Source organism: Balaenoptera acutorostrata, chromosome 14 (genome assembly GCF_949987535.1).
Source record: "Balaenoptera acutorostrata chromosome 14, mBalAcu1.1, whole genome shotgun sequence".
Taxonomy (NCBI): Eukaryota; Metazoa; Chordata; class Mammalia; order Artiodactyla; family Balaenopteridae; genus Balaenoptera; species Balaenoptera acutorostrata.
Genome location: NC_080077.1, coordinates 90,903,070 through 90,927,249, shown reverse-complemented (window position 1 = coordinate 90,927,249; position 24,180 = coordinate 90,903,070). Strand labels below are relative to the sequence as shown.

Here is a 24,180-nt window from a genome sequence, read left to right as displayed (position 1 = left end):
TGTGTCATATAAATATATAAATTTTGCTTTGTTATTTTTGCTTTAGTATAAAAAGGCATATACTCAATGATGAATAGATTAGTAGTATATTTTATCTTAAATCTATTCCTAAGTAATATCTAAAATTTGTAACTATTATTTATAATTTAAAACAATAAATTCTAATAAATGTGCTGTATCTTTTTTCTTACTTACAAATTTGTTACAATTGTTGGTTTTAAAATTATAGTGCTCTATCCATCTATACAGGAGCTAGCTATGGAGTCAATACTTGACACAAACAGATAGGTTGCTTTTGAACTATTTTATGACTTTTGTAACCTGTTGAAATATCAAACACAACTGGTAATAATATATCTCATTGGGGGTGGGGGAATAGTAAAATGCATTTATTCAGATACTCAATGAGACAAAAGATGGAAAACATAAGTGCTCTTCCTGCTATTATCATGTCAATCAGAAATATATGGAGAAAACAGCCACAGATTAAGTGAAAATCTAGATTCCAGAAGCATAAAGCATTTTACTTGGCCTCCACATAGTGAAGTTTAAAGTATACACATTGACACAAATAAGCTGAAGATATATATTATCATTTTCAGTGAAAGAATACTACCTTTTTTCATGAAAAAAAATTTAAAATACCCAAGAAAATGGAGATAATCACTATTTGTGATTGACACTAAATATTCAGAGAAATATGCCTCATTACTAGAGCCTGCAAATTCACCCAGGAAGCAAGTATCAAACTGTGTTAAATACAATAACTACATGTCACTCATTTCACTGCTGTGTACAGATAGATCTGGACACACACATCTGCTTACATTTAAACACATATAAATGTAACATAAATGTTTCTATCAAAAATCTAATTTATTTAATAAAGGTGATTGTTTTACTAATGAATATGTTTTGTTTATTCACTTCAACAATATGGCAATATAGTCAATTCCACCAGTCTGTAAAGAAAATCATTCCTGACATGAGTACATTCAGCCTGTGAAGACAGTCTTGAAGTTGTTACTTTTGAACATAAATATTTCTCTTTTTATATAATTGATAGCATATTTTCTGTAATAACGACTAATTTGCTATTAACCGCACCAAAAATGTAAAGCAAATAAAAGTTGTTTCCAGAAAAAATAATGGATAAGTATTCCTTGGGAAAATTCAAATTGTACATTTAAAATTATACTCTTAAATGTAATACTGACCCACAGGGCAGTTGCATGTAGACTCATTGATACATTCGGCACATAAACTTCCATTTTGACGTGGTGGTTTGTCCCAGTACTTGGTTTTAACGGCTCATTTTTCAGGTTACGTAACAAAAACCCAAAGAATACAAGGTTGGTATATGCCGATAAGGCAGAAATATTTAAATACACAAACACACACACTAAGTTTTGTCATCTTAATGATTTTGTGTATTACTGGACATGGTCTATTATAAAATGTATGGTTTCAAAATAATTCATGTCTGTTAATATATTACACTTTCAAGTACCCAAAGTGATACTGACTTTTCTTTCCCCTCTATTCTCAAAAAATTTAAAAATTAAATTGTAATATACATTACAATTTTCCTTGTCTTTGCCTATGTAAAAGTATAACCTCAGCACTATTTGTTAATCTATTTTATTTTTCTGTCAAAAGTCAATAGATGTTGTACTTCTTGCTCTTTTGGACATTAAACTTTGAAGAGAACAAGTCTTATTCTATAGTAATCTTTATTTTTATTTTTAAAAAATATTTTAAGCTCAAGATAGTGAATTAAATACATTAATATTGGTCTCACAATTTCAAATTATAATTTAAATGTCTTATACAACTTAAAAATTGGCTTATATATATTTTAACTTCCATTATTATTCCTTAGCATTTGTTTTAGTTTTATTTAGTAATCCATGTTAGCAGTTCATTGACTCTCCTTTTTGTTAATAACCTCTGACTTTTACTATTGCCTTTATGTTTAGTAAAAATCTTCCATATTTATTCTTTACATCACAATTTTGACTTTTATACTCATTCTACTAACTGCTTCTAATGGAGATTTTATTTATTCTCCTGTATTAATCTTTAGCTGTATTATTCTCATATGTTATTCAGATGACTATTCTTACTTTGTTCTCAGTCTTCATAACTTTTTCATAGTGTACTGTATATTCTTATTTAAGAGAAGAAAACAATTGTGTCAAACTAGCTTCTTTAATTTCTAGCAGATCTTGTACAAAAGTATACTTTCCTACTGCAATATTATGAAGTTTTCTTCCTCTATGTTGCAAAATTTTATGAACCTCATATTGACCTTTATGTGAATTAATATAAGAAAAATCCTAAACAATCTTAATAGTTGCCTAAAAAATAGTAGGTTAATTCTATTTTTTATCTTCTTGCCATTTCCTTGGCCACTATTGTAATTTACCTGAAGGTTTTTACCTGATAGACTGAATAATACAACGTTTTGTGCCCATTTAGTGCACCGATACTCCAAGAAAAATGGAGACATACCTGGAGTCATTGATATTCTCTGCCCCCAAATAATACACAGCATGTTTCCTATGTGGATGTGAGTTCTGTCTGTGCCTCAGGCAAAGTTCATATTGTGGGCTGTGCCTCATGCAGCCATACACTTCATGAAGGATAATGACTGCTAGATAAAATGCATGTTCTCAAAGAGAAATTGAGCCAAATTTCATGTTTTTCAACCTGCTAAAAATAGCTTACGGAAATCCTGGCTTCTGTCATTTCATTTTCAATAATATGCTCTGTTTTCTCTTACATTAATGAAGATACTATACTTCTCTTGGAGTTGATTTAAAAAGCCAGCAGCTGTCTATTAAGTAGACTTCAATAGGGAATAACATATTTAAAACTAAATTTTTATCATGTGTGCTCATAACTCTATTAAAACTGATAAAGTTAGAGTCTCTTATAATTAGCATCATCAATGATATGATGAGAGCCCATCTATGCTTCTTTGAAGATACCTAGACTTACAAATATAGCTAGCTTTAATTGTGCCAATATAACTTCATTCATCATTCATATTCGGTGTATGAATAAGAAAGCCAAAACTACTCAATGGTTTTACATATATAATTAATCTCTGTGACCTTATTTTATTTGATACCTTGTGCCAAGCTAAATAAATATGTAAGAGAAGAACAAACATGACTTCATACTGGATCTATTCCTTTGGCTCTAACCTTTGTGCTCTGTTGCCTCTGCTTAGTCATGCTGGCTCTGAACCTTTGTAAAAGAATGTTGCCTTTAGCCTAAAATATAGGTAGCCCATTCTCAAGGCTCTGTGTCCCAGGATTGATATTTTTTAATTTTTTTTAAAAAAAATTAATTAATTTATTTTTTTGAAATTTACTTTACTTACTTATTTTTGTCTGCTTTGGGTCTTTGTTGCTGTGCCAGGATTTATTTTTAAAGGTATAACATTTTCAATTCATACACAGATAAAAAATTGCAGAACAGAGAATAACATTTGTCTGGTTGGAGGTTTACAGGAACATCATTACCAGACCTACATGAACAGCTGCAAGAACAAAGGATTATCACATCCCCTGGAGGTCTGGCTGGCACCAAGAAGTTGGCAACAACCAGGCACACCCCTCCCCTTTTAGTATAAAAGAAACCTGAATTCTAACTCGGGGAAGATTCTAATTCTAATTCTAATTGAATTCTAATTCTAACTTTGGGACACTAGTCCACCATCTTCTCAGTCTGCTGGCTTTCTGAATAAAGTCTCTACTCTTTGCCCCAAACAACTCATCTCTCAATTTATTGGCTTGTTGTGTGGTGAGCAGGACAAGTGTGGACTCAGTAACAAGTACATTTATGGAAGCATAAATAGATAGGTTGGTAGGTGGATGGATGAAAGATAAATAGATAATGCATTATTTTGTTAGGGCACATTTAAAAATGCCTAACAGGGCTTCCCTGGTGGTGCAGTGGTTAAGAATCCGCCTGCCAATGCAGGGGACACGGGTTCAAGCCCTGGTCTGGGAAGATCCCACATACCACGGAGCAGCTAAGCCCGTGAGCCATAACTACTGAAGCCCGCGTGCCCAGAGCCCAAGCTCTGAAACAAGAGAAGCCACTGCAATGAGAAGCCTGCACAACTGCAACGAAGAGTAGTCACCACTCACCACAACTAGAGAAAGCCTGTGCGCAGCAATGAAGACCCAACGCAGCCAAAAATAAATAAACAAATACATTTATTTTAAAAAGTGCCTAACATTGACAGATTGTTTATGAAGCAATAAATGTGGATTATTCCGTAGTTTATCATAATATATTTTAATAATTCACCTTTCTTTGTGTAGCATTCATACTGGAGGTGTTCTATTCCTAATTAAAGGAAAATGCAGTGAAATATTATTTTGAAAAGCAGGTTAAACTTTTATTTTCTCTCTCTCTTTTTAACATGTGTGTACTCACTGCCAGCATTTGATGTTTTCTGGATGTGTCTAAGGTCTGGGCAAATTTGAATAACTTCTCTATGCCATATCTTCTGATGCGACACAGAAGATATGCCAACCTTTATTTTTCTGTTTAAAGATCTGACTAACATTAATGTACTCCCTTAAAAGAAAAGTATTTCAAAATAATTTTTGAAACTCAACATTCCTATACAAACACTAAAAAGAATGGTAGTTTGAAAAGTTATTATAGACCTTTGGGTATCTTGGATAAATATAAAATATATATTAAATTTAAAACAAAAAAAAAGACAAATTGGAAGATTGGATATACTGTCTGTGTCATTTTCTAATACATTAGTTTTTGGCCTGAATCTCTGAAATATGACTCTGCAATCATTTCATTGTTATTTTTACTGAATAGTTGTCCATTTTTTTTAATAGAATTTAAATTAAAAAAAACATCAGTTTTTTATTCATGAGACCAGCCCAGGATTACCTTTAAATTGTAGCCAAATAACAGAATATAGAGAAGTCGCATCATTTTCTGAGGAATACAAAAACAAAATAGTATTTCCTCTGTTAAATTTCTGGCTGCTGTTTTATAATACTTCTTAGATTTAGTCAGCATTTTTGAAGCTTGCACAGATTAGAAATCTCTTAAGAACTGCCCTGACAGCAAGAAAAGCCCTGTTATCTTCTATTCATAAAAATGATTATTTCGGAGAGGCACTTTTCTTCAGTAGCTTTGGAAGCTTGTTTATATAATGTACCAACAGAATACGATTTTCAGAGAAATTAGAAAGCTACAAAAATATAAAGAAATTATGCAGTGTCTACCCATATGGAAATTAATAAATAAAAGGAAATTCCCTAAATACACATATTCAGAATATTACTGGATAATCAAGTTGGATATGAGTGCAGAAATAACTCGGTACTTGATGGAAAGATAATGTAATTTTAGAACTACATCATTTAATGTATAATGATATGCAAAAAAAAAAAAAAAAAAAAAACAGGAGCAAAATCTCCCCAGGTATGGCTGGAATTTACACATTATTTATCAATATTTTGGATGGTGACCAAATTGTCGTCACTGGCTGCTTTGGCCTCTACCCATCCTGAGGCTGCCTGGATAAAAACAAATGCTTCCTGGGATAGCAAAGCAACCAGGTAGTGAAATCGAAATTCTGAACCACCTCAAATATTCTTCCTCACCACTTCCTCACTATGCCTGTTGATATTATAAACACAGAAAATATCAAGTTAGAAAATATCTAAGTATTATAAACACAGAAAATATCATTTTTCTAACTGGAACTATGTCATTTTGATACCTAAATCTGTATAAAATAAAATACATGTTTATCTCAACCTCTATTCTCATTTACTCTCATTTGGTGATTGCTCAGTTGCTAAATAATGGAAATTATTGTACTCTAGGCATGTATCACACTTTCATATTAACAATGAGGACCTGTGGATTATCTCAATCTCTGCCAATTATAGACTTCTTGTTGTCACTTGTTGTTTCTTATTTATGGGTACCTCGCCTTTCACAGGGCCTTTTAAATCTCGGTTTCACCCCATTCATCTTTCAAGGCTCAGCTCAGATAATATGTTCTCTAATCCCACAGGCAAAATTATTGACTACCCCCCAAGACAGAGTCTTCACTGAATTAAAAAATAAAGTTTCTCTTTATTTTAATTTAAAAATTAGGACCCAGAAACCCATGGAAATATACATATATTTTCAAAATTTTTTAAATTAATTTTTATTGGCGTATAGTTGCTTTACAATGTTGTGTTTGTTTCTACTGAACAGCAAAATGAATCAGCTATACATGTACACATATACCCTCTCTTTTGGATTTCCTTCAATATTGATAAAACTATGTTATCCATGTACTTAAGATTCACTGAAATGAAAACCAAAAAAAAAATCCTGCCTAACAAGTAGTAATAATTCTTTCTTTGAAAGAACTAAAAATGCTTTGAATGAAAGAAAAGAAAAATACCAAAATAAGTTATCAGTAACATGTTACCTATTTATGTTGGGTAGTTTCATATTGAAATTGAGAAACAGTTTTAAATTCTTTGTGATCTTGGGCTTTTTGACATTTAAATAGGGTTTGTAGTTTTGTGTTATTTTTGTTTATTTGGATGGCTGCTACTTTGTTAACTGGTTTATTGCTGTTTTTTAACTTCACTGAGAAAATGAAAGATAATGAAATTAAATGAAGCCTGGAAGAGTTAAAGGAGTCTTATATTCTAGTAATATTACCTCATCCTGTTAATGTGCTGGATTTCTCTCAGGAAGCTCAAGATCCCTTCAATATCTCATAACAGTAATGTGGGCAAGTAGACAAAAGGGAAATAGAATGCCAACCTATATAATGGAAAAATTGAAAAATAAGTAAGGTGCTTTATAGAGATTACTGTCTCTGGTTGAAACAGGACCAAAAACTATTTTTCCTTCAGCTGCTTTGGCCCAGAGTGGGTGATGTTCATGCTTATATTTTTATGCCATTTTCTTTGGAATACTCCACGGTATACAAATGAAGTCAACATAAATGGTATATATATCAATACAAATATCTCATGTGTAAGATGAATATATTGGGCCATTTCTCTTGGGAAGTTAATTTGCATTGCTTCTGATGAAAAGCTGTTCATCCTCCTTATTACAAGATGGTTATTTTAAAACACTTTGATATAAATGTTTGACCTTTAGTTATCTAGTTCTTTTGGAGGAAATCCCAGATGTGCATACAATTAGAACCAATGTTGAATATTTTGTGTTGCCAGATTACTAATTAAGTTCCTGAACATAACCTTTTTCTTCCTGAAATGCAACATTTAGTAAATTATTTTATAATTATGCAAACATTGTTTTGTATAGATTTTGCATTTTAATGAGTTAGGGAAAATCACAATTTAAAATGAAATCAGAACTTGAAGGAAAATTCTGGAACAAAGAGCTGCCATCCAGTCATAACACAGGCTACTTTCACTGAGGCTGCAATTCCTTTGTCATTTTAAAGGTCACATATTTTCTGTTTAATTATGCTTTTTTGTCTTTTTTGGAAGACATTTCAATATAAATCCACAAAGGATAGATAAGAATCTTCCAGAGTGAAGAACATCTGTCTTTTTTCCATAGCATTTTCTTTATTATTACCTCTCAAATATGTTTCTATTTCTCCTATTTGGTTAGATCAGGCTTCAGGAAGCAAAAGTCCAAGGATCAATGTAAGCAGAACTATTATTCCCACTATTATTTCCCTATTATTAATAGGACTAAATATGTACTAATTGCTAAATGAAAATAAATTGTTATGGGAGAATAATTATCTTAAAATATTTGAAGTTTTTGATTTGTTAAATATTTTGACCCCATCCCCGTTTTCTGCTTTTTAAAATATTATCAGTATACAGAAGCCTCAAACTTAAAATATGATGGAATTCTATAAGTAGAGACCTGGAGTGAATGGCTCAAATTATGGCATAAATTGTGTGAATCATTTGATATCTCAGCTGTCTGAGCCTTTTGCTAAATTCTCTGTGACACTATATGCTTTATAAAATAAAAAAAAAAAAAAAAAGGAACATAGGAACTGATAAACAGGAGTCAAAGATATTATAGGGCTAGCAATATCATAGGAAGGATAGATAGATAAATTGACCTATAGATGATAGATACATACATATACATATATGTGTTTGTATATATATATATGTATATATGCAATATAGACATACAAAAGCATACATCTTTAAATACATTACTGTAAAGATATTTAACTTGCAGTTTCAGTTCCTTCCTTCATTTAACTCATTTGCTGATCCTTTACCATAAAACATATAAAGGTGAACTAAAAATACATTCAGACAAATAGAAAATGGAGAATTCATCCCAGCAGAAAAGCTGAAAATGATATTCTAAATAGTGAATATCATAAGTTTGGTAAAAGAAATCTGTTGGAAGCTTGGAGATATAGGAAAGAAATAAAAGAAATAAAATGGCACAATATGGATAAGTATAGATAAGTATTGAGTGTATAAAATAATAATAATGTCTTGAATAGTTTTAAATATATGCAGAAAAACATATACAAAATATGTACATATCTAGAGAGGGTTAGATGTGGTTCAAATGTTTAAGGTCTGTGTATGGTCTGGAATGTGGTACAAGTACTGATTTTTATTAAAATATGGTAAGCTAATTAAAAATGTTATAACCCATAAGGTAAGCATGTAAAGAGTACCATAAGGTAAGCATGTAAAGAGTAGTGAAGGTGTGTGTAAATATCAATTAATATGGGGAAATGGAATGACAAAGTATGTAAACCCATTTATATTTATGTGTAAGTTTACATCTATGAAGAAATATAGGAGAATCATTGCATCAAAGACCCACAGGAGTCCGGTATACAAACTGGACCATTTTTGTTCTTGAATACTACTTCCAAACATTTGGATTTGTTACATCTGAAATGGCACCTAAAAATCCTTTTCTGAAAAACTCCTAGGATTAGTCTTATCCCAAACTTAAATCACAGAAAAAGAAGTTTTAAAGAATATTCACAGACAATATATGTTATGTCCAAATGTCCAAGTATTATTCTTATAAGAACTGTGATATGCTAAGCCAATGAGAGCAGATAAGTCATATGAATCCAACACTCCCTACTCTTGTCCTGAATACATAGACTACTAACAAACTACAACACTGTTTCTGCTTGACTGTAGGGATTTTTCTGAGCCCCTTTCCCTTCAGACCCCCAGTAGCTACTTGTAATCCCCTACAGTTGGGAAAATCGTAAAAAGATGATTTCACTTCTCTATATACTTTCAAAATAAAAGAAAAAATATACCAAATAGCAATTATTGATGACCCTGTTCTGTGTTAATGATGCAGTGACTGGAAATTAATAACCAAAGAATAAACAAAATTGCCAAGTAACTCAGAAAGTATAACTTAAAATGACATATTGACTGATGGATGAAATTGGAAATCAAACCTGAAATAGCAGTCTACTTAGAAAACACTGCAAAAAAATTGCATATCAAATTTCTAGAGTACAAGCAAACAATACCCCGAGTAAAATCTCTAGCCTCCAATTTTGCATTACCAAATAACAAAGAAAATTTGTTAATTTGTAAATTGCCTAAGGGTTAACAAAGAAATAAAAAGTAAAGAAAGCAAAGAGCAAGACATTGGAAAGTTTAGTAAAGCTAGAGAAAGGAATTCTATAATTAAATTTATATAGCATTAAATAAAAAAAGCAGAAAAAACTTGAGAATTGTTAAATATATGAATAAGTTCCTTGAAAATAAAAATAATTGTATAAACTCTATTATAATTAGAAAGAAAACACACACATATATATAAATCACAATAAAATTAAGAAATAAACATTAATTCAGATAAAATTATTATTTAAATGCCAATGATTTTAATAATTATCTCAAGTCATGTAAATTAGTAAATTGACTCAATAAAGCCCTGGAAAGTGTAAGAAGTTTAGAGAATAACTAACCTTCCTAAGAGTAATAAGCAGAAATATTTATTTTGTTGATTGGTTAGTAAACCCTAAGGAATTTTTTCATCCTTTCAAACCAGTTTATTTTAAATATGTCAGAGTACAGAATAAGAAGAGTTTTCCACATCTTTGTGTAAAATAAACACAAAACTGTAACACTGAAAACAAATTTTCTAGAAACACACATAAACTTTTAGGGGGTGATGGTGGGAATGGGACAAAAACGACTGGTTCATGGGAGATGAAGCACAAACCAAAAGAGTAACCATGATCTTGAAGTGTCCTTCGGAAGTAAAGCACAAGCAACTGACAAAAGTTTTTAAATAAATATTTTAGAAATGAATAAATATAAACACACACAAAAGTCCATTATTGTATGTCTATGCAAAAGTATTTAAAAATTATAAAAGTAAATAAAAGTCAATGTTACTCTATCAAATGGCTATTGTGCCATATTATTACTTCCCCATTTATTTCTATTTAAATGTTTTAAATTGGAAATGGAAAGATTCCACCTTATTTATTATCTACTTAATACCAAGCCAACACCATGTGGCATGGTGACACAAAGTCCCATGAAATTCAGGAACAAGAAGATGGCCACTTTTACCACTAGCATTGTACTTGATCCTAGAAATTTGACCAAACAGTACTATAAAACTAATTAAGTAAATTTTTTAAATCTACCATTATTTGCAGATAATACTATTATCTCCCTGGAAAGAGATAAGTGAAACTGTCTTTATAAGAACTGTGATTAAGTAAAGACACATTTCCCAGAAGAAGAAAAAAAAAAAATGATGAAAAGCCTGTAAAAAGTATTCCAAATATAATTTCAAATTGTAAATACTCATTTTTTTTTATTACTCCACGAAATGAAAATCAAAATCAGATACAACTTTGTGTTTCAGATTGGAAAAACTATCAGATGGGTATGGAATGTTTTTATTCCCAGCTGGGAAGTAAGTCATATGAATTATTTTTAGTATATACCAATGGTAAGTACTATGCAATGTGTGGTTTAACTATATGAAAAACGTGTATATAATATATATTGAATGATCATATAACGGATAACAGTAATAGTTAGTCTTGAAATATAAAATAATAGATTGCTCATTGATAATGTGTATACATATACATGTGTATATATACATATACACACAAATAATTAAAATACCAAATTACATTTTCTCTTAGTAATGGTATTAGAAGAGTTAAGTTTCATTCTTTATTCTATTTTATATATAATTGCTGATTAACATTGTATTTTCACTGAATTCTCGAAGACACCCTATGTGATAAAAACAGATGAATATATGTATATGTTTTTTCTAAGTCAGATACAACTATTTCAACAGCACTAGCACATTTTATGCTATCTTATTTTTACTAAAAACATGTTGAAATGTGAAATGTGAAGTAATGGGAACAACTTTTTAGCAAGCTTACCAGAATTTGTGCACTGAAATATATTCTCATCCTTAAAAAGCTAATCTGGCTGGCCATATGTTTATTCCAATGATATCATCATTTCCATTTTTAGAACTTATCTTTTTAAATTGCCGCCAAAAGCTTCAGCATATTACTTTAAATATAGAATAGGAAAAATATTTTTTCATTTTAAGATGGAAGTCCAAATAGCTCCTAGAGTTGGGTCTGCTTAATAAAATGGGATATCATACCGCATGAAATATTTTTTTTTCATTATTTTACCTAAAGTTAGGTGTGATTTAAAAGTGACAGTTATGTTTTCTTCCTGTATTGTCTTCATACTGACTTTTATAAGGCAATTATAATAAATAAGTTTTGACATTTTTATGAACATCACTTCAATGTAAGACCAAGCATAAAGTCTCAAATAACATAAATTTGAATGCTTAATCTCTGATATTTTTGTGTCAAAAGCTGCCTTTTTACTATGTAGCCACTGTGAATTTTGTCCTCTATGATTTTACAAAGAATATAATATGGTTGTGATTTTATGTTTTTTTTTTTTTTAATCTTATTAATGTGAGGGCATTAAACTGACCTCAGAAATACTGAAACAAAATTTTGTTTTTAAACTAGGAAAAAATTGGCACTCAGTTTGCTTAGGCAGCCAAACAGTAGGTTGAAGGGGGTACTGAAGCTGTTTAGGCACTATTATTGTGAGGTTATGCTTGCCTATTTTCTCTTCAGACCTTTGACATGTACATTATATTCTTAGTGGTGCAGTCTGGCCTTAGCAGCCTCATTTGCATGAGCCAAAGCTGTGTAGTCAGCCATGTAATTGCCCAAAGAAGCAATCCTATTATTCCAAGGGAAGATATTTTTACTTTGCCAAATGAGAAAGCAAGCTACAATACTGATCATTAGACACATCTGAGATATGTTAAATAAATGCATTAAGCACCTTATCCACTAGACAATTTGATTTCAAGAAATACTTGCCTGTAAATCCTGGGACACATTTGCCAAAGAAATAGTCACTTAAATGTGTACCTGTTGCTCCATTTTTGCAGGGCGCAGATTTACAATCTTCAGTTTCTATTTCACAGATGTGTCTTTCACATCTTTGCAGAGAGCTACAACTGCAGGTGTGCAAATGGGCCAGGCAGAGGCCTTGCACTGATGTGCTCTGGTTTCCTAAGCAGTCATCAACATTGAGTATACTGACTCTAAACATGTGACCAAGAAAACAGCTGCATCTGAAAAGCAAAAAAAAACCCAATTAGTCATCTAATTTAACAGGTTTAAATGTTTATCGCATATTTACTTAAATCCACAGGATGAGAACATATTAAAGAAGGTTGTGTGGTGTACTTTTAAAATATTCTTGTAGAAAGTGTCCATTCTTGGCAAAATTTAATTTTGGTTATCGTGCAGAATGATGCTTGAAAAGAACTTTGGCAACAAACAGATCTAGACTCAAATACGGGTCCTGCCACTTAACCGCTATGTGACCTGCTGAAGTGAAATGACGGTACGTGTGTGTCAGGATTTTTGCGAAAATGTGCTGGAAAGTTCTCTAGTGTGAGTGCCTGAAAATTATGACAATTTTTGATAGTAGTATAAGTGCCTGGCATTAAGCTTTTGATTACCAAGACATTCATTTCAAACACATTCATCTGAAATAAACACACTGCCAGCTACACGAGTACATAAAAAGCCAAGCCAAGGCCCCGCCCCTCATGAACTTTCCCGTTTTAGAAAGCCCTGTTTGACCTTGATAAATAACCTTTTGTGGGGACCCTGCTTTTCCCTCCCTGCTCTTTAATTCCCACTTTTATGTTTTAAATTCACTAATAGAATGAACACTGAAACTAGTAGGCACCCCACCCCGGACCCCAATAAAGGCAGAACCCCAGGTCTTCTCTGTCTCTTTACCTGAGCTGCGACCTTGCTGTGTGGCCCAGGAGTGCCATGTACCCTCCTCCACAAACTATGGTAATAAAACTTGTTTTGTCAAAGTTCTCTGATGGTTATTGCTGAGGTGCGTCTTACAATCATGATAAGACCCACAAGGGCCAGGCCGTTGGTCACATGGGCTCCAGTTGGGGAAATGTCCGTGAGGGCTGCCACAGGTAGAGCAGGCCAGGTGAGGGCCCCGGGCATTCCTGGACAATGACATCACTATTGATAGGCTGATCCAGCACAAAACCAGTTTGAAATATTTCATCTCATGCCTAAAACTAATAGGATTTTAATTAATACTAGGTTCTATTGATAGTATTCATTCATTCACTCCTATATTCGTTCCTTAAGTATATGTTTGCATTGTCTATGTGATTGGCATTGACCTAAATGAGTTAATGCTGATGTGAACAAATTTCTGGCTTTATCTCAAGGAAGTCACCCTCTGCTTACCCTAATATTTATGACTCTAATAGGTTTTATTGCAAATGCTTGAGTATCTCAGTTCTTTAGTTGCCTATAGTGTAAATTCTCTGAAGGCAGGAACAATAGCTGTCTTATTCCCTCTCAATTCTTATCACCAGTATATATGCTAGTATATGCCAGTTCCTAGCACAGAGAGAGAACCCAAGAAAACTTGTTCAATGTGTAATGATTGAGTAAATAAATGAGGTGCTGGAAAGACACTCAGAATTTGCAGGGGTTGGGGAAGGTGATAAGTAGATTATTACAATATCTCTGAGGTTAGATTAAGTACAAATATTCTGGGAATTAGAGGAAATTAACCTATCTTACATGATGGGATGATGAGGCAGGTGGAGAGTTATGGTATATTGTGTGTGTGTGTGTGTGTGTGTGTGTGTGTGTGTGTGTGTGTGTATACCATTACACATAATGGATTATTCTAACTCAATTTTTCACTGAGTGCAATTATTCATTAAAGATATAGATGAAGGGCAATGCCAAGTATTTTTCAGATAATTCTTTAAAAGCTATATTGGAATTTTTAAATATCTATATTTCTTGAGTACATGAATGCAATTCATTGAGTCATTTTAAATTTTTTAAGTATAGATTTCAATGATTTTGAAAATCCTGATGAGACTTTAATAGCATGCACACAAAATTAATTCCTATGGCAATTTCAATTTAGCCAATACTTTCTAGTAGTTTTTAATGTGGTTTTCTCTATTTCAAGATAATTGTGAAATGTAGTCTGTGTTTCTTGTAAATTATTGAAAATATCTGTAGGTTTAATGGTGAGAGCCAGATTAGCTATCAACAAAGGAGGAATGTTTTTTTCTGAAGTTAGAGAGATACTGGTTTTTAACTTGTATTTTCTTCATTTCATATACACACATCTTTTGAGTACTTCAGTTATTTATTAAGTGTATTGAACAAATATTCTTGGGTCTTCTTTATATGCTAGGTATCACCTTAGGTAATGTGGATTATGAGATATCATTTTAATGATTATAACTTATATAATATACCACATTTATTCTTTTGGATATTGCATACACGTACATATAAGTCATAAGAAAAAGAAAGCATAAGGTGAGAAAGATACCTAAAATATAGTGAAAATTTTTGGTCTAAGTTGTTTTGATTTTCAAATATCCCTTGCCAACTATTCAAAGGACGCTTAAAATAATCATATAAACATGATAATGAGTTGAGAAGAGCAATGTCAAATCACTCTGTTATTATTAATGAAAATTAACCCACTGAACCTAAGTCAACCTAAATCAAACACCTACCATAGGTGTTTGGAGCCAGCAAGAGTGTCGAAGTTCAGTTAATTCAAACCTTTCTTCTTGTCACTGTAAAAAACTTGGCCATTTAATGCAGTTTGCCAAGGATCACTGAGATTGTTAATGGCAGGCAGTATAGTGAATGCTTTGATATATTCAAAGCACCAGGCTTGGCACTAATTTTTCTTCTTTAACTTATTTTATAAATGTTTTTCTCTTTTTATATATAATTATAATAAATATATAAATTATATATATATACCTTTATAAATAATTTTTATTTATAAATAATTTTCTTATCTGTAAAATCATCAGTACTAGATCTACTTCATAGAGGAGGATTAAGTATATTAATTACTGGGCAGGTTACTCTGTCACCAGCTATATCAAATGTGCTTATGTTTACCTGAATAAAGTTATAGAACACAATTACTCCCCTTCAATGCCCTCTCACTTGCCACCCCTTATGACTTTGAAAAAAAAAAAAAAATCTAGGTAAACTCTAAACAACTGTCACATGGCATATAAGTCTGTCTATATTATGCCTGTTTTAATCACATTTTATAGATTAATTATTAATAATGCTCATTCACTTTGAAAAGTATTTGGGTTGGGATGGTAAATTACATGAGGTCTTCATCATATAGTTTCCACCTTGTTTTAATTTAATCAAATTAATAATAATTTGTATTATTTTCTTCCTAGTCTATTTCTCTTAACCTTTCAGAGTCAAATTGTTGTCTCTTTTAAGCAATACATAATTAGGTTTGTTTTAGTTCTATATTTCAGCTATTTTAATAGATGTTACAGTTACTGTGTGTGTGTGTGTGTGTGTGTGTGTGTGTGCAAATGTCTGTGTCTATAAAATCCTTTTATTTCCTGTTTTACTCTGTGAATTACATTTTGTTTCTTCGTTTTATTAGCTTCTGGTGTGATTTATATCTTATAATTTGTAATATTTGTCAGATTCTGATTTTCTTTTAAATTTATTTAATCTACTTGGCCTTCTATTTCTTGGTTGAACAACTTCAGAGATTATCTACTGAAATATTGTAATAAAGATTATAAAATTAGAATATTTATATATTTTTCCATTTAACTTTAGTTCATTATATCTTGTTTCATTATTTATTTTGCTTTTGTTTAAAATTTCAAATTAAACACTCAAATCTCCATTTGCTGTATTCCTCTTAAAAAAAAATAAGAAGATTGATACACCTACAGTTCATCCTAATGTGCCCTGTTTCTAAATTTGTTTGTTTGTTTTTTGGTATAATGGATGTAGTCATGATTTTGGGATTGTTTAACTTTATATCCACATTTAAATACACTCCACAGTCATCTTTAATTCACTTCTGGAGCTTTTCCCTCCATCATTGGTAGGATTCTTGTGCTGAACAATAACTCTTCCTTCATGGGAAGAGGTCAAAATATTAAGAGGAGACTGGAAGAAGTTGATTCCAACCTTCATGGATGACTTTGACGGGTTCAAGACTTCAGTGAAGGAAGGAATTGCAGATGTTGTAGAAACAGCAAGAGAACTGGAATTAGGAGTGGAGCCTGAAATGTGACTGAATTGCTGCAATCTCATGATAAAACTTGAGAAGATGAAGAGTTGTTTCTTATGGATGGGAAGGGAAAGTGGTTTCTTGATATGGAAATTACTCCTGATGAAGATGCTGTAAAGATTGTTGATATTACAGCAAAGGATTTAGAATATTACATAAATGTAGTTGATAAAGCATGGTCAGGGTTTAAGAGGATAGACTCCAATTTTGAAAGAACTTCTATTGTGGGTAAAATGTTATCGAACTGCATTGCATGCTATGAAGAAATCAGTCCTGAAAGGAAAAGTCAATTGATAATGCAAAATTTATTGTTGTCTCATTTTTAGAAATTGCCGTAGACACCCCAGCCTTCAGGAACCACACTGCTCAGTCAGCAGCCATCAGCATGGAGGCAAGACTCTCCACCAGCAAAAAGATTCAGATTCACTAGTCTCAGATGATGGTAAGCAGTTTTTAGCAATAAAATGTATTTAAAATAAGGTGTGTACATTGTTTTTAGATATAATGCTATTGTACACATAGATTTACGGTATAGTGTAAACATAACTTTTGTATGTACTTGGAAACCGAAAACTTCCTGTGACTCCCTATATTGCGATATTCACTTTATTGCAGTGGTCTGAAACTGAACTCAGCATATGTCTGAGGTGTGTCTATAGTAATTTTTTTTTAAATTATATAAATCTTTTTCTTAGATTTTTATTATGAGATCACCTTTCTGATGTAGTCTAATTTAAACTGATTTAACAAAAAAATATATTGATAAAAATATAAAAGCAAAGGAAAATAACTAAAAAGTGTCAGTAAAAATGACTTTAATCATAACATACTATACATGAAGGTGATTTCACGTAAGCCCATGTATCTATATGTAAATTGCACAGAGTGGTAATTCTTCCAAAGTTCTTCCCTATTTCAACATAGGAGTTTTTGCTACAGTTGGCAACAGCCAACTGTCCCCTTCAATTTGCTTATCTTCCCATGCTTGAGGAAACTGGATCTCTTATTTCTGGACTGTAAATACAGCCCTCATACCCTTCAGTATTTAGTTACTGTCTTTCCAAATTGATAGTCTAAACCAACTTAGAGCAATATTTTCTGTTTATAATATATTTCTGTCTGACTCATATTTCTGGTCTTTATGGCACCCTTTTTACTTCATATAATAGAATTTATAGGTATAACCTCTCTACACATCTAATAATGTAAAAAAAAAATCAAGATGATGCTCTAAGTCTGATATAAGATGATATAAAAGGACACTAATTTGTAATTGAATGCATTTATGTATAAAAAATACATCTTTAGTAGAAATGAGTGAAGTAGAAGATATATTGAAGTGGTTAGCTGTTTGCACCCAAAGGCAGAATTACTATGGGTGAGGCAATTATAATTGGAGACTGAGAATTGTAGTTTGGTATTAGAAATTCAAAGTAGGATGATATAATGTCCCAATGTGGTTAATAAATTTTAACAAATTCCTGAATAGAACATAATATTTTCTTGGTTAACATAAAAGTTTCATTCTTGGAAAATCCAATGATTATTAACATTTTGTAGAAATATTTTGTGTCAGTAAGTAAAATGAAGTTAAGATCTTGACTCAGATATTTATTGCAAGGTTTTATATACATACATAATGTATGATGAGACTCTTGGAAATGGTAAAAAACATGGAACACCTTTTTTTGTTCAGGTGTTCACCAATCACCTGCTAAATGCCAGTTGTTGCAGCCAATTATACTGAATATTAGAATGACCCTAGAAATTTCCAAAATGTCCCCAGAACACAAGATCATTTCTTTGAATGATCATTGACATAAAATAAATTTCTCCAGTTTACTAAAGCATTCACCATTTTCACCTAATCATGTACTAGTGTGCCAAGCATTTTGTTAACATTATTAATAATATGCATATATCTGCTCATATATGTGTACATGGATACACAGTGCTAAAATAAATGGCTATTAAGTTGAAAGCTCTTCAGTTACAAGTATATCAGTTTTGTAAAAACTGTCAAGAAAATTACAGTGCTCCACATATTTTTTTATAATTTTAAAATATTCTTATGATTTCATAGAATTTTTACTTTGAGAAAATAAATTGAGCTAATGGAAAACTTCATGAATAAGCTAATGGAATAACTCTATTATTAAATAAATTAAGTTGATTTATATTTAAATTTGAAAGAAGTGAATAATATGCATGAAAGGACAAAGAAACACATTAGGTGAAAGTCTGTATGTTGAAAACATGGTCTCAGTATTAAATATTGTGATTTAATAGTTTTATTCACCATTTAGATTTTTAATAGAAAAATATTCTAGAAATAGAAGACATTAAATATATTACTCTACGTATTACTCTGAGTCCTAAGATTATGGTCCATATGTCTTATATACAGCAGATGCTCCATTAATATTGTTTTACTATGTAATCATAAAACGTATCTTAAAATTGGGTGAAGCCCAAGAGAAAGCTCATCTTAAAAGTTTTGAATAAATAGCTTCAAAAAATTCATAGTCTTAGAAGATAATTTGAAAAGCAATGCAAAAAAGGTTAGACATATAAAAAGCTATCTAGATATTATGGACTAAAATAAAAATATGGCCCAGGTAGCACAGAATCATCTAACATGCATAAAAATATTTTTATTATTTGACATATGAAAAAAGCATGAAAAGTAATAGAGCCTGAAGCTATAATATAGTCAAACTTTGACTGTATATGTTTAACACCATATTGCTTTGTTCCCAAAAGAGAAAAAAAAAAAAAAAAAAAAAAGATACCTGAGAGAGAATTATGTATACATTAGCTAAGTTTCAACCCATACTATAGTTGAAACTTAATTATACAAAAATGTTTCCTTTAATTAAGTTTATTATAATTAATTTTGGCATGCATATGGACAGTATAATAATATCTATTTTGGAATTGCTTAAATGAATTAAGCAATGACCTCTATATCATTTTACTATAAAGCTTAAGGAAGCAAGGTGATCTCATTTTCCAGTGGACAATAAGGAGGAAAAAATATATCAGTGCATGTAAATGCAATCGTCAAAAGTTTCCAGCCACTAAAGAAAATGTGGTTTACTGCAGCGGTCCTCGACCTTTTTGGCACCAGGGACCAGTTTCGTGGACGACAGTTTTTCCACGGACGGGATGGTGGGGGGGGGGGTGCTTCAGGCGGTAATGTGAGCAACGGTACAGGCGGTAATGCGAGCAATGATTGGGGCAGTAATGTGAGCAATGGGGAGCGATGGGGAGCGGCAGATGAAGCTCTGCCCACTGTCCTGCCACTCACCTCCTGCTGTGCAGTCCAGTTCCTGCCAGGGGACCCCTGGTTTAGTGCTACCAAGACTAATCAAAACCAAAAAATACATACATACATACATACATACATACATACATACATACACACATACACACAAGCAATAAGCCACTTTTATAAATAGTCCAGTTTATTTTTCTTTTTCCAAAAGTAAAATGTAACACAGAAACTTTTGCAAAGTGTGCAGGTTAAACCAAAAATTAAAAATAAACAGAAAACAAGAAATTCATATCTTAATGAAAAGGCACTGATATCACGGCAGAAATTACAATAGTCTTAGAAATTAATAATCATAAGACTTCTTGGTTCAGAAATAACTTTTTAAAACACGAGTGAAATATATTTCTGTGACAAATTCACATAAATATATGTTTATACAAGCCTCCTGACTCTACAGACATAGGTCTTGAAACTATATCTGCTTTTATCATGGACTTTTATATTTTACACTTTGAAATAGGACTCTTGCTTATGACTGAAAAATAGTGGTTTTGGTTATACTTAGCATTACATGGACAATGTGAAACTCCTAAAATAGACTGTAGAGAAACAGGTTTAATTTAAGTTTCCAGAAAGAAAGCCATAAAATTCAGTGCTATAAAATAAACTGCTTGTGTCTTTAGAAAGTGAAAATAATAGTTATTTTAGTAGTTTAAAAAGATATTTGCTTTCTAAATGAAATGAAATGACCATGAGATGTGTTCTGAAGAGAATATTAATTTACCTATGGATGGTGCATTATTTGATCTCATTTCCACAACATTTTGCACAATGTTTTCTAATTAGGGACTGCTCAATAAATGTTTGATGAGTGTATGAATGAATTGATTTCATTTTGTTATATATCTGGTAGCAAGTAGGGATTGGTGACTTGCGCATAAACTTGAAGCTTCATACATGCGTTGGAGCCATGAACACTTCACAGTCTTTCCTGGTTTTCTGAAATTATGATCCCATACTTGGCAAAAACTATCTGGAAGTCCTGAGGAACAAAACTTTGATGGGATTTTTTTGTCCTCATTAAGTTTTTCCAAATTCCCAGAAAATATTTTTGAACATTTTAGGGCAAAAGTGTGGTCAGGCTCAAACCTGAGTTAAATATTTCATTTACATTATACACTTTAACCTGTACTATTATGAAGTATATATCAATAGAAAACTATTTTTGCATGAATGATCAACCATCTGTTAACATTATTATTATTGTTGTTATTTTGTTGTTTTGCTAGTGCCATTCGTTTGAAAGAAATCCTTAATTTCTATTACAGTACTGTAATTGTTTGGCTTTACAAGTTGTACCTTGTGAGTTTAGTTTTATTTATTTTATTTTTTAAAAATTTTATTGGCATATAGTTGATTTATAATGTTGATTTATAATATTGTGCTAGTTTCAAGTGTACAGCAAAGTGAATCAGTTGTACATATACATATATCCACTCTTTTTCTTTTTTTTTTTAGATTCTTTTCCCATATAGGCCATTGCAGGGTAGAGTTCTCTGTGCTATACAGCAGGTTCTTATTAGTTATCTATTTATATATAGTAGTGTGTATATGTCAATCCCAACCTCCCAATTTATCCCTCCCCTACCATCCCCTCATAACCATAAGTTTGTTTTCTACATCCATGACTCTATTTCTGTTTTGTAAATAAGTTCACTTGTACCCTTTTTTTAGATTCCACATATAAGTGATAGCATATGATATTTGTCTTTCTGTTTCTGACTTACTTCACTCAGTATGACAATCTTTAAGTCCATCCATGTTGCTGCAAATGGCATTATTTTGTTCTTTTTAATGGCTGAGTAATATTCCACTGTATATATGTTCCACATCTTCTTTATCCATTCCTCTGTTGATGGACATTTAGGTTGCTTTCATGTCCTGGTTATTGTAAATAGTGCTGAAATGAACACTGGGGTGCATGTATCTTTTTGAATTATGGTTTTCTCTGGGTATATGCCTAGGAGTGATATTGCTGGGTCATATGGTAGTTTTATTTTTGTTTTTTAAGGAACTTCCATACTGTTCTCCATAGTGGCTGTACCAATTTACATTCCCACCAACAGTGTAGGAGGGTTCCCTTTCCTCCACACCCTCTCCAGCATTTATTGTTTGCATATTTTTTGATCATAGCCATTCTGACCAGTGTGAGGTGATACTTCATTGTATCAATAGTGCAGTTTTAAAAGTTCTCCATTTCAAAATCATGGAGATATTTTTCTACATTTCTTTCAGTTACATCATAATTTTTATTTTCCTTTTAACTTTAGGTCTCTGAACACATTCAGAATCTGATCCCAAATAAAGTATAAGGTTGCAATTCAGTTTCATCTAATAGTAAGCCATTTCCCCATTACGCTCTACTAAAGAACCCTGTGTATTCTCATTAAATTATGGCTAAACTTCTTATATATAAGGATCCCATACATACATCCTTGTTCTCAGAGGTCTCTGTTGGCCCACTGTTGGTTTTTAAAATGACACCACATGGGGTTTGTAGTCTGGGTATATGAAATCCCACCCCATTACTCTTCCTTTGCAAAGATGATTAAGCTATTTATAAAATATTATTTTTGTATACAGCTTTTAGAACATGTTCATTAGTTTCTAAAATAACATACAGTGCTTTGATATAGCACTGAATGTGTGAATTAACTTGGGAAGAATTGGTATCTTGGCCAGTTTATGGCTTAATATCTAAGTCAAAGGGTTATATTTCAAAGTGTTCAGAACATCTATTATTTTCTTTTTTTAACTGAAGTTAATAGAGTAATAGAGTTTTTTATAGATAACTTGAGCATCTTTTGCAAGTTAATTCTAAAATTTTGTATATCTTTTGCTATTATAGTAAGTGATATACAATAATTTCTAGATATTATGACTGATATATAGGAATTAACATTATATGAGTTATATATTAATTTTAATTTAATATGAATTTTATATGAAGTACTGCTATATGAAGTATTTACACTTGCCATCTTTGCTAGGTGCTAGTTTAGTATTAATTTATGGGACAATGTTAAGAAGTCATAAAATTTTTGGTAATTTTAACTGCAAAAATTGCAAGACATTTTGCAAATAAAAGAAAAATTACCATAAACAGAGTGAAACACAGTCAGAAAAAATGCATTTATATTACAGAATAAAGGATTTTTTTATAAATAAAAGATCCTGAAAAATAATTGTTTTACTAAACAAATATTTATTGATCTGTCATTTGTGACTGACTTCTTTACCATAGCATAATGTTTTCAAGGTTCGTTCATGTTGTGGCATGTATTAGTAATTCATTACTTTTTATTGCTGGGTAATATTCCATTTCATGAATGTAATGCATGTTATTTTCAATTTATCATCACTTGATAAACATTTGGGTTGTTTCAACTTTTTGACTATTATGAATAAATTTAACTTTACAAACTTTAATGTAGAAGTTTTTGAATAGAAATATATTTTCATTTTTTTGAGTATCTACTAGAAATGGAATTGCTGGGTTTTATGGAAATCTATAACTCCCCTTTTCAAAGTACCTACATGCACCATTTTATATACCACCAGCAGCATATGAGGGTTCCAATTTCTCCAAAAACTCATCAACACCAGAATTTTCTATTAATCTTTCTTTTTGATCATGTTATTGATAATAGAGGGTATAAAGTATTATCTGTATTTTAATTTTCATTTCCATTATTTTGTCATTAAATAAGTTAGTTATGTTTGCCTCTCTCTTTTTAAATTTCTTACTAGTTTGAAGAAGTTCCATTGTATCTTCTTTTTTCTTTTTGTTTTTGATTGTTTTTATCATGAAGGGGTGTTGGATTCTGTCAAATGCTTTTTTTCCTCTGCATCTATTGAAATATCATGTGTCTTCTTTTTCACCTTTATTAAATCGACATGACATATTACATTAATTGATTTTAGAAAGTTAAACCAACTTTGCACTTCTGTGATGAATCCCACGTGGTCATGGTGTATAATCTTTGTTACATGTTACTGGATCTGCTGCGTACAATTCTGTTGAGGGTTTTTGTGTTCAGATTAATTAGACATGTTGGTCTGTAGTTTTACTTTCTTGTGATGTTTTTGGTTTTGTTATCAACGTAACACTGGCCTCATAGAATGAGTTGAGAAATGCTC

At 31.4% G+C, this 24,180-nt stretch overlaps 1 protein-coding gene across 2 annotated transcripts in view; it reads right to left on the bottom strand.

The window, feature by feature from the left end:
- The window catches only part of EYS (eyes shut homolog), a 1,775,980-nt gene that overhangs the window by 1,600,388 nt on the left and 151,412 nt on the right, over positions 1 to 24,180 (bottom strand). For both annotated transcript variants that reach the window (XM_057527983.1, XM_057527984.1), the window contains exon 9: positions 12,415 to 12,675. In XM_057527983.1, the coding sequence (XP_057383966.1) occupies positions 12,415 to 12,675 (261 nt within the window). The remainder of the gene's footprint in view (positions 1 to 12,414; positions 12,676 to 24,180) is intronic.